The 12,751-nt window shown below is 35.6% G+C and overlaps 1 protein-coding gene across 2 annotated transcripts in view; it reads right to left on the reverse strand.

Moving 5' to 3' along the window:
* Positions 1 to 12,751, reverse strand: part of sh3gl2a (SH3 domain containing GRB2 like 2a, endophilin A1) — a 35,136-nt gene that overhangs the window by 7,159 nt on the left and 15,226 nt on the right. For both annotated transcript variants that reach the window (XM_079812150.1, XM_079812149.1), the window contains exons 2-5: positions 6,482 to 6,550; positions 5,069 to 5,141; positions 4,849 to 4,992; positions 873 to 1,006 (exon numbers count right to left, since the gene is read on the reverse strand). In XM_079812150.1, the coding sequence (XP_079668276.1) occupies positions 873 to 1,006; positions 4,849 to 4,992; positions 5,069 to 5,141; positions 6,482 to 6,550 (420 nt within the window). The remainder of the gene's footprint in view (positions 1 to 872; positions 1,007 to 4,848; positions 4,993 to 5,068; positions 5,142 to 6,481; positions 6,551 to 12,751) is intronic.

The following is a 12,751-nucleotide window of genomic DNA, read 5'->3' on the forward strand; positions in this document are numbered from 1 at the left end:
TTTCAATTTGTCGCTTTTTTCTACTTTCAACCACTTCTGTCCTAATTTCTTTGACGGGAGGGTTTATGGGTGGGTAAATGTATGTTTTTTTCAGATCTTTCAATCTAATGGACAAAATAAGCTTGCGTAATTTACATATGAACGTGCCTGGAGACAATGTTCTTTCTGGCACACACTCAGCGTTCACTGTGGTCTTGCGACTATCAGAGCAGAAACAAAAAGCTGCTGCTCTCCGTACGTTTTTTTTTTGTAGTCTTCGGTCGCATGCATATGTAAATTGCTCAAGCTTATTTTGTCCATAAGACTGAAAGATCTGGGAAAAAAAAACCAACATACATTTACCCACCCATAGACCCTCCCCACAAAAAAATCAGGACAGAAGTGGTTTAAAATGAACAAAAGAGACCAGGTTAAAATACCAGGTTTAAACAGGTATGTTTCTCCCTCATCCACTTGTGATCCGATTGACCAAAAAACATAATACCCAGTGTAAACAGGGCCTTTGTGTCAAGTTCACAAAACAATCTACATTTAAATGTGCTGCTGAAACTGAAGTTGAACTGAAATGATCAATGATGCAAAAGTGGTGATTGTGACACTAAACTGCCACAAATTACATATTGCTATGACCGTGATTTGATTTAAATACAGTTCAGCACTTTTTCAGAGCATTTAAGTGTCAGGTTACAGTGTATAAGATGCAGGTTATTACACTGAAATATCACACGCAAAAGGAACACAACTGTGAATTTGCCAAAATTTACAAAAAAAGTTGTAAATGTTGGGTCTTACAGGTTGACTGCATGACTTCTTGTAATCTCAAAAGGTACTGGTTTTGGAGGGGTTTAATGCAATAATCTCTTATATCTCACCTGGATTTCTTTTAAGTCTTTATCATGCATATTCTGCAAGGGATCAATAAAGTTTTGCTTGACTTCCATGTCTAGAGCATCTTTAACTTCACCCAGCTCTCGCATGGCATCTCCAACATCGATCAGAGCCACACCTGCAAAACACAAGAGTATAATACATGCTATATGTATATTTTAAGAGGGAAAAACAGTCAAGGACTCAAAATAAGACACAAATGTTATGAATGAAGTAGTTTTTTGTCCGTACACTAATACAAACCCTGCTACTCCATTTAGCTGCGATACTTATGGCTACCTGAAGAAAATGAATGCAAATATATTATCTGGTTATAGTAATGACAGATTACTAAAATTTGCAGTAACAAACAATTACAGCCATTTCATAAACTAGCCTCTGGTCAGTTTGTAAAAACACTCTTCATTTTCCAGACCATATAGTCAAATGATATTGAAACACCTGCAAATGTTGTGTTGACATTTGACTGCTATTATCACAAATCTTTCCTGCTAATTCGAACAACAAACAATCTGTCACTATGCACCAATCAGTGATAAAAGTATTTGAATATCCTGAAGCTTTGTATCATGATTATTAAAAACAAAACATGACTTCATGAATTGCAAAACATTTTGTGATTAATTCTGATTACCAATTAAACGTAATTTAACTGTGTGCAAGCAAGCAGTGTGCACAAGAAACTATATCGCTCTCATTATAAATCAGGGGTGCAAACGAGACACACATTTTGACAGGTTATTGTTAATTTCAAACCAGAATATCACAGAATATCTTGTGTGAAAAAGTACACAAAGCTTTTTTATTATGTTGTGGTTATGATAGTAAAGCTGCATCCGTTGGCAAAATAGTAATGTTAGTAGTGAAAATAACACCAACAACTTTAAATCAAAATAAAAGTCACCACTTCAGGCTAATTAACATTTCCAAGCTTGACATATTACTGAAATATTTAATGGCTTATCATAACATTTCTTTAACAGATGCTTACCTAAATAGGGGTGGCTGATATGACCAAAATCTTATAAAATCACAATAAATGACACTGATGATAGGCTATTTATCATGCTATAGTCATTTTTGCTTTAAATAAGGATTTTATTATGATATCAACATTTTTGATACCTAATAAATTTCACAATTCTTGTCACCAATGTCAATATCACAAAAAAACTACTAGCCTAAATAAAACTCAAGCTCACTGATGACAAGTAAACCGTTAATGATGAAATAAGAATAAAGTAATTATGAAACTACAGGAGAACAAATAAATAATAAATGCTATATGCATTGTATAAATTAATCGTATGTATAAAAACTGCATAGTCTTTTAATTGTGTAAATTAAATATATATTTACTCTGATTAAAGTTACAAAAGTAGATTAGTCAAGAGCAGTGAGATATTTTCTCTCTTTTGTCGTTTGATTAATAGGAAATTACAGACAGCAGGACAATTTAAACAGCTAACTGTCACTTTAAGCACTGCCTGAGTTTCTCTATGATTCTGGATCCATTATACTGTAACACTTGCGCTTTCTCAGTTTACTTGTTGAATTTCATTTAAGACATAAATGACTGTTTACGAGGATACTTGCAAATATGGGTATTTGGACACATACACAAGTAAATATAACCGTTCAAGGCCAATAAAGCGCCAAATATAACTCAAAACTCATGTGCTCTGTGAGAAGCGAATGTGTCTGCGTCTCAGACAGCGAGGTGAAACACCTGCGTGAAGTTGGCCCCCCACCCAACGCAAAACGTCGGCATGATAGTCTTAGTCGTTTGTGCATCGTTTGTGCCAAAAATGTTTAGTTTGTGCTGCTTTGGTTTTTTAGATGGTAAAATAATATTTATAGGTCATTCTGAGGTCACCCAGTCCCCCCACATGCTCCAAATTCACCCAAAATAGTCTCAATAGTTTGTGCTTCGTTTGTGCTGGTAAAAGTTTTGTTTGTGCCGCTTCTGTTTTTTTAAATATTAGACTTTGAATTATAAGCGATGACTCACCAGCCCCCCACATGCTCCAAATTCACCCAAAATAGTCTTGTTGGTTTGTGCTCCGTTTGTGCTGGTTTGTGCCATAACAATTTTTGTTTGTGCTGCTTCGGTTTTTTAAATATTAAAAAAGAACATTTATAGGTCATTCTGAGGTCACCCAGTCCCCCCACATGCTCCAAATTCAGCCAAAATGGTCTCAATCGTTTGTGCTTCGTTAAACAATAAACAGTGCCATAAACAATTTAGTTTGTGCTGCTTCTGTTTTTAAAATATTAGACAGAGATATAGGCGATAACGTCACAGCTTTCTTATTAGAAAATTAGACAGAATGGTGACAGGTTTGCACCCCTGATAAGTGCTTGGAATGTGGGCAGATTACTTTATTATAATGGGAGCATGTATCTAGTTTTGTTGCTTTTTGTTGTCCATGCATGCTTTAGATGGTGTCTCTTTTACATCAGAGAGCTTTGTTTATTATAATGGGAGTGTTCGGATTTGTCGTGCTGCAATGTCCATTTGCAGTGCAGCAACAAAAGCAGAACTACATTGTCAAAACATTTTGGATTGTGGTTGCGGGTCATTGATAATCTTGTCATGGGCTGGATTTTGCTTGCTGGCAGGATATCAAGTATCCATGCTAGACAGTGATTTCAGACAACCATATTAAACCCCCTAAAGGTTGCGTTCATAAAGACATTTGCAAACTCAATAGCATGTTTGTGCTGATGTTAGTAAGTCTTGTCAGTTTTTGTGGGTTGCATTTAAACAATATGAATTCGGATTTGGAACCTGATGTGCCTTCTCTCTTCGTTTGGTTTGTTTAGGCATATATGAACACCGCAATCACACTTGAATAAAAAATTAATCGTCCCAAGTGAAGAGGTCTCAGCCCTATTGAAAACCAACTCTGGCGCGGTTTGGTTGTGGTGAGAAAGCATTCCGACCCAATGGACAAACAATCAAAGCTCTATGATCTTTATTTATAATGGGACGTGTTAAAAAGCAGCAGAACAGTAAACATTACTCTAATACATCCAATTACTCTTTTCCCCTTGATTACCACCCTAAATGATAATAGATTATAGCGGGAATAATGGCTAATTCATATAAGTGTGTGTGTGTGTGTGTGTGTGTAACGACAGCTACAGATAAAGCCACAGTAAGCCTGCGGAGCGAACTTGTCAATCCATCTCAAGTATAGGTCTCTGCAGGATAGTAATAGGAGTTACTAGATCAGTGGGCGAGGCCATAAACAGAGGGCGTTTTTCACTGTTACCTGATTTGCTCACGTCACAGTGTGGGTAGGGTTTAGGGGATCATTTTCATTGCATGGTTTATAAACACCCATCAGTTTCAAAACACCCACAAATTTAGAAACGCCCACTTTTGTTCCGCAATGACCTCATACTCATCCATCTTGATAGATGATGCTATGAGCAACAAACTAATGTACTCTGACCAATGAGAGGGCCGTTTTTCTCACATGTGACTTGCATAAACACACAGAATGGTATGATTTGAAATGTTGCCTTATGAAAGCACACTGAACTAAGAATAAAATGCAAAACTGTAACAATTTAAGACCCTGTTTCGGAACAAAGCAAACAGGTCTGAAAATGTACCTCGTTGTACATTCTGTTGAACTGTGTTTACAGTTTAAAATTCAGATTTGTTGTTATCAATATGTGGTGCAATGGCTTAAACATCTAAATACTATAATATTTTTCTTCATAATCAATGAATACAGGTGGTCATGGATTTTGCTTTTTACACACCAACAGAAGAATGACACATTTTATAGTTTAATCTAGTTTGCAAACTAAGTAACCATGTAGTCAAAAGAGCTTGTTGATAAATGCAAAGAGAACTCATTATTCTGAAATAATGCAGTTTACATTATGTAGGTTTATACCACGCAACTCCATCATTGTGTATGCTAATAACAAAGCAAGCATTACCAAAGCAGGATTCCTCTCCAAGTTCCCTGCCAAACTTTTGCATGGACTCTCCCAGGGCGACTTCCGTCTGTGTGTAGCCGGGACCTTTATCTCCTCCACGGATTTTAGACATGGAGCTCATCATACTCATCTTGGCACGAGTTGCTACATAAACAAGATGTACATTAATTACATTTTTATTTTCTAAACTAGGGATATACAAATTATTATTAACATTTACCTGGATTGGGTTGCAGGTACTCCGTTGTCTTGGTCAAAATGTCCAACACTGCCCTTGTGGTGGTGTCAACTTTCTATAGTACAGTAAAGATGAGAAAATACAAGAATAGAACAGGAAGAAAAAAATGTTTAGACATAAAAAAAATTAACATTCCACATATTTCAAAAGATGTGTTTGACATTACACATCAGCTAGACTGCTTAAATAAAATTCTACCAACAATCTTAAGGGGTTTATGTCAAGTTATTCTTTTGTGCACTCTTCATACCTTCCAATTGGATGCCAAATGTGCCCTAGCAAGGAAAATACATCCGTGCACTAACTATGTTTTTGTCATTTGCTGTGCACTGATCGTACCATTGTTGTCTACAGCCTCCAGTTATTCTTTCACCCAAAAAAGAAAATTCTGTCATTAATTACTCACTCTCATGTTGTTCTAATCCCATAAGACTTTCATTCATCCTCGGAACACGAATTAAGATATTTTTTGATGAAATCCGAGAGCTTTTTGCAAACATAAACAGCAACATCACTGCAACTTTCAAGGCCCAGAAAGGTAGTAAAGATATTGTTAAAATAGTCCATGTGACTCCAGTGATTCAACCCTAATGTTATGAAGCAACAGGAATATTTTTGTTTTGTTTTTGCGCACAAAAAGTAATTACTTGATTCAACAATTTCTTCTCGTCTGTGCCAGTCTCCTACACTGTTGACATAGTAAACACAGTGCAGCACTTCCAGGTTCTACGTCAGAACGCCAGCTCATCATTGGCTGACGCTGTTCACGTGAGCACCATAGTGCATGCGTGTGATACTGACACAGGAGCTGACTTATAACGAAGCGCCGTTCCGATGTAGAGCCCGGAAGCGCTACACTGTGTTTATTAAATTGTTGAATAAAGTCGTAATTTTTGTTTTGCCGTATTCTTGTCGCTTCATAATATTAAGGTTGGATCACTGGAGTCACATGGACTATTTTAACGATGTCTTTACTACCTTTCTGGGCCTTGAAAGTTGCAATGACGTTGCTGCCTATGGAGGGGTCAGAAACCTCTTGGATTTCATCAAAAATATCTTAATTGGTGTTCCAAAGATGAACAAAGGTCTTATGGGTTTTGGAATGACATGAGGGTGAGTAATTAACGACAGAATTTTCATTTTTGGGTGAACTAACCCTTTAATTCATGTCATCCATCCATCCATTAATCCATCCTTGTGAGAGATACTCTAAACTGCACATTTATAAACACATATTACACTCAACATATTCTCACTTAATTAGAGGGTGCTAAACTATAAGTCTACAGATCAGATTACCTAATTAAACCTTCCAAAATTAGAAACTTCTGATAAACAACCACATGCTCACTGCTATGCTTCTTGAAAGAGAATCCCTCCCTGAAGGAAACTTACCTTTTCCATTTCCATAAATTCTTCATCTAATTTAGTACCTTCTGCTCCTCCGACCTTCTCACTGACTCTCTGCAAAAGAAAACGAGAGTTTTTTCAATTCATTCTGAATTCGGTCCTAAAATGTACATTTCATAAATTATTTTTCCTTTTCCTTAAAATTTGACACTGATGCAACAATATGCACTTTTAAAAAGAAATTAGAAAGAAATCATTCATAAAAGGTAATTGTAACATATCCAGTGGAATGAAATAAAAGGTGTTTCTTGCGTCATTTGGGTTCCCAACCCTGCCTCTGGAGAACCACAACAACACATATTTTGGATGTCTCCCTTATTTGACAACTATTTCAGGGTCTTGTAGTTGATCCAGGAATATGGTTGGCGTTCCACAGATAGGGAAACCACAATTCAATGACACGTGTATCGCTTGTTGACCACACAGCTGAATCATTAGTTTGGAGGTGAGAGAATGTTCACCAGAATAAAAAAATAAATAAAAAAAAATTATTTAGCAATCCTGTAATTCAGTACAGAGTAGCATCGTCGAGGTCATGGGTTTGATTCCCAGGGAATGCATGAAAATGATAAAATACACTGAATGTAATGCAAATTACTTGGAAAAAAAAAACATTTACCAAAATGCATAAATGTAAAAATGTTTCAGACAGTTTATTTTAAGTCAAGTCTTTTTTCATGAGCCTCACATCCTTTTTGGTAAAAGGACAATTCATTTTAAATACATAAAAAAAGCGGGAAAAAAAAGCATCAAGTAATGCTAAAAGCAAGTATATGAAGATTTACTTAAAATAAATTATACTTTTCATATTTGATACCATGTACTTTTAAAATAAATAATTGATTTATTATCCTCCAAGTTGGCACAGTGCAAGATTTAGGGAAATCTTTATTTTTGTGTCCACTCAACAGGACAAAATTTTTTCCTTGTAAAACCAAGTCAAGACTTCAGTGGGACTCGAGTCCATGGGTCCTTGTCTCAATCAGCTCCCTAGCTCCTGAATCAGTATATCGTGTACATGAATTCGGGAACTGGTAAGGACAGTAAGGACCCAGGCTTACTACATATTGGGACACTGATGGTGACATGACAACATCCTCATTGTATGAGTATTTATGAACAACAGCAGTATTTACAGATTGGTATTAATGAATAGCATCATAATGTGCTTTTAATGTAAAGTTATCAGACTCAAGTCTCTATCTTTGCAATAAGACATTTTATTTCAAAATAGAAACAAAATTTAGTTCTAACGGTACGATAGACTAACAAGGTGTTGTTTATAATTATAACCGAAACGACAATGAAATAAATGAAATGATAAATAGGCCTATGGTGCAAAACATTATTACGCGTGTGGTGTATTACATGTGATTAATAACAATAGCTCCTCCTCAGCAGAAAGCCAATTCTTACTAATCTACTAACCCAATTCAATTGTAAAAATATTTAAATTATAATATATTTACAATATATCTAAATAATTTAATGATATCAATTATGTAAGTTCTGCTGTACCTTATCATGTGTAACTTTGAACAATTATTACCAATGCAGTAAAAGTCAAATTAAAGACTTGGTTTCTCTGTGCCAAAGGCTTTACTCAATACTACATAATAAGAACGCTTTCTCCCTCAAGATTGAGCTGTCACTGTATTAAGAAGATTTGGACAAAGATACTAATACACTTGTCTGGCTATCACCAGACCACCAAGCACACGCGAGCATAAACGGGCATAAATTAAATGACTCTGTACGCAATTGGATAGTCCTTCAACCAATCAGACCACAAGAGGTGTGATAAACAAGCATAATTCAAATGACTCTGTACGCAATTGGATAGTCCTTCAACCAATCAGACCACAAGAGGCGTGATCAATGGGCAACGACCCATCGCTTCTCTATCCGTCATCGTGATAATCCCTCCAATAGCGGGCCAGGTGGATTAGCCAGTCTGTGATTGGTTCCCACAAAAGTGTAACAGAAGCAGTAGAAGTTAATGTATGGGTTTCCAGACTGAGTTGCCTGGCGAAATCAAATCGCTGTCAGATCAGGCTGGGTTTACCTAGTCTACTAATACACCCCATGGGACTGAAACTTGAAAAAAAAAAAAGGCCACCAAGTTTCCTGGTGATTGAACCGGTTTTATAAGAACTCAAATTAGTCGATTTAGTATAAAGGCTCCAATAAAGAATATCTCCAATATCAATGAAATATTATTGCAATAAATGTACTGAAGGAATAGTACTTTAAGGTCTAAGCATTTCAGAAATTTCCAGGGAGGTGTGTTGAGCAAGTTGGAGCTAAACTCTGCAGGACAGTGGCCCAATAGGACAGAGTTTGGACACCCCTGCTCTAAACTTGGAATATTAATTATATTATTATCAGTTCATGACAAGTAGTCAGAGGAAAGATAAATGTGAAGAACAGTGGAAACAGTGGAACAAATTCAGTAAAAGGACATACGTATGGAACATAAACTATGGGACTTTGAGACAGGTTTTGAGGTGTTCATGATGTAAGGTGCTGAAAAGGATTAAATGTGGAAAGAGTAACAATTACTGGCCTACAGCTGTGCATATCATCTCACATAGAAATTACATGAATAAAAGTATAACAAAACTAATAACAATTGAAATATAGTGAATATTGTGCAACTATGGTGCTATCAAAACACCTTAAAGGAATTTCCTACAATTCAGTAAAATTAATACTTCACTTTAACTACAGTCAAATAACTCGTAACAAATTACAAACAAAATAAGGCAGATTGATTAAGCACTGAAGTTCACTTTAAAATAAAAGATGATACAGAAATAAACCAATAGCTGTACACTCTATGAAGCATGTAAACATCTTTTACAGAATAAAAGCTTAACCAGAATATGGACCTTAATTGGAATTATAATCAAAAACTATTAAGTTAAATTAAAACTAATCATGCCCTAACTATTTTCGGCTTTGTTGATCCCACTTTTGAATGGTCTACTAAATCAATTTCCTTTGGGTTCTATGAACCTAATTTAGTTTGCTGAGTAATTCAACTCATTCCACATTTCCAAAAAGTATCCTGCACTAGAGTAATGTAAGATTTAAACCATGATCATTATTCATAAAACAACGACTAGGGTGGCTTATATAAAATCTCCGTTACACAAATGATTCAGCATTAAAAAAAAAAAAGTATTCCAGAATGTTCTTAGGTGAACATTAGGTTATAGCACATGTGAATATAGGCTCCATCTACCGTAGGTTAACCGGTTTTTGGCACATCCAGTCTATATTAGCTTAGCTTTGTATAAGGCTACGAGAACCATTTTATTTCCTAGTGCTCGAAAGGGAGGTTATAGGACACTTTGAGGTCTTGAAATGACCATAAACATTGATTATTAAATAAGATACAGTGCATATTTGCACTCTGATCTAGATATTAAAAGAATTTACAATAGGGTACAACAGGGCTAAAGGCTCCACGGGGTAAAAGGCTCCTTTGATTTTATTTTCCACTAAACTCTAGATAGCACAAAAACTTGCCTCAGCACTTTCCAAAACATCCGCTTTTCAAGATGCACGTGGAAATTTGTCTGATCTTTGACGCGATTACAGGCAGCAGTGCAAAGTTGATTCTGCGCTCATTTGATCTAATATTTGATGTTTTTAAAAATGTTGTAGATTTAAGTAGCAAATAAGAATTGCAAAAATTATTGAATATATTTTTAAACAAAGGTCTTGTTAATGTTTGTCAGTTTTGTTCGAGGTAATTAAAGCACCAGTTTTTCAATAACAAAAGAATATGTAAAAGTATGGCATTTTGGGTAAAAGGCACCATATTTAACATGATAATAAACAGCTGGCTGACTTTTCCATTTGTTGACATGACATGGTTAGATTCAGATTGTAAGTATCATATATTAAATTGGATGTCCACCTTAGAGATAATCACCATATTTATAATGAAACAGTCTTATTAAAAATTTGATAATCATATCATATAATAAAATATAATTTTGTTACTACTGTAAATCTATATTAAATGATTATGGAATCTATATTAACATTTTTAATGACAGCATATTTATTGATCAAAAATGGTTATATTCATCAAAATAAGCAGAAAATAGTTCAAATTTTGCTAAAGTGATTGTTTTGAACAAGTATTGACTTATACATTATGAAAAACATTATTTTAGCGAAAGTATTTGTATCAATACTGTGTTCAGTTGAAGCCTTGTTTATACTTTCGCAATTCGCATGGCTCAGTAAAGCTCCTAAACCCAACGAGGCTTTTATGCTTGACATGCTCTCTGCTGTATAATTCAGTGAAACGACAGAGGGTGACTGAGTAATTGTTCTCCAAACAATCAAAAAGCAGCGATGAGGGGAAGTAGTTTGCTGAATAATTTGTCAAACACTCGTCTAGTGAGAAGTTTGTGAATAAATGGATTTCTTCAAATATAAACTGATTAGGTTGTGGGTCATTTTGAGGACACATGTGAAAGTTTTTTAGAACACTTCTTAAACACTAACCAAATAATCAAGTTAAACCCAGTAAACTTGAAAATTGTGACTTGTGACATTAGAACAAAACATATGAATAGGCCCAGATAGATTTCAGCCTAATAGGGAAACCTGCACTGAATCACCAATTTCACATGTATTTTCAAAATACTGTATTTGTATTTAAATACATTTTTCCACACAGTATTTTGTATTTGTATTTTGAATACATTTCCATGTATTTATGCCCATCTCTGGTGAGCAGAAAGATTGAACGCTTCTCCAGAGAGGAATCCTTTTATCTTTAATATTTAAAAATGTTTGTGTGCTGCTGCGTGCCCCTGTGTGTGTAATAAGAAGAGTGTACGTGCACTGTGCAGCTGCCTATAGGCGCATATTACTAACGTGCCCTTTAAATAACAAAAGAAAATTAAAAATACTGTGCTATTGTCTTCAGACTAGGTTTTTTTTGGTCAATGGCGAAGTCTATTTCAGTTCTCTCAAAATAGCAATCCGCCAACAATCGCCTGAACACACCTCATCTTCAGACCAGCACACCCATTGGTGAACAGATGAGCGCGAGTGCATTTGCTATTTAAACAACGTGGAGCTGGATGTGAAAAGGATGACTGCATCATGCCTGGCGTCGCATTGTAGGGCTATTATGTTAGTGCAAGTTGCTTTCAGTTAAAACAGCTCAAACATGCATTTTAGTCTGGGACTAGGTTTAAGCCTCATCTGTGAAACCGGGGAATAATATCCCAACTTTCTTCACAGGGAAATGTAGATCATAGAGTTTGCAGTTGATTTCTCAGCCAAGAGGAAGCCTCTGGTAAGAGGACATACTATCATTGACCCTTGAGACAGTCACTTAATCTTATCTGCAAAGAAAGGCTTTGACTCGGAGATTACTACGTCACTTTAAAGCGGCGAATACATGAATTAAGAATTAAATATATGAATTAAAATCATAAATTTCAACGATAGAACTATGCTACAGATTATCTTAGGTGGTGCTTTGACATTTCAGGGTAATATGGGGAAGATGCTCTGGAATAGCCTTCCTGATAATGTTCAGCACTCAGACACACTCCCGCAGTTTAAAACTAGATTAAAGACAAATCTCTTTAGCTAAGCTTTTACAAAAAGGCATCAGATCAAAAGTATATATGACTATCTATTGCTTGAAATGTTATGAACAGCAGCTACACCAAGTATTTTACATTTGATTTTCTGTTTCTACCTCAAGATTCCTATCCCGAGGTAACTAGAGATCACGCCAGCTCCAGATTGGATCCAGCCTCTTACGAAGACTTCAGATGAGCCAACAACTGTGAAGAAACGCCAACCCCTGCCAGGACTTCAGATGAGGCCAACTCTAAAATCAACAAACACAACTGCCAAATGTTCTATACATTATCATTATGATCACAACTTGTAATAATTCATTTAAGAGCTCATTGTTTCTGCCTAAAATGAACACGTTTGCTAACTTCATGATTTTTATTATTTTACAACTGAACATTTCTGACATATGGACATTTTGGACACAGTCATATCTAATAACTGAGTACTCTAAATTGTAATGCAGAAACATTTTCTGCAAAGCTGCTTTGAAACAATATTGTGAAAAGTGCTATACAAAAATGTGAACTGAATTGAATTTAAGCCATTGATTTTTGTTTTGTTTTTTGGAGCTTGATAAAAATAATGTCCAGCAGTTAAACAAAACGGAAGAGGGAGAGGGGGGGGGGGGGG

This window comes from Gobio gobio (genome assembly GCF_949357685.1).
Source record: "Gobio gobio genome assembly, chromosome: 3".
NCBI lineage: Eukaryota > Metazoa > Chordata > Actinopteri > Cypriniformes > Gobionidae > Gobio > Gobio gobio.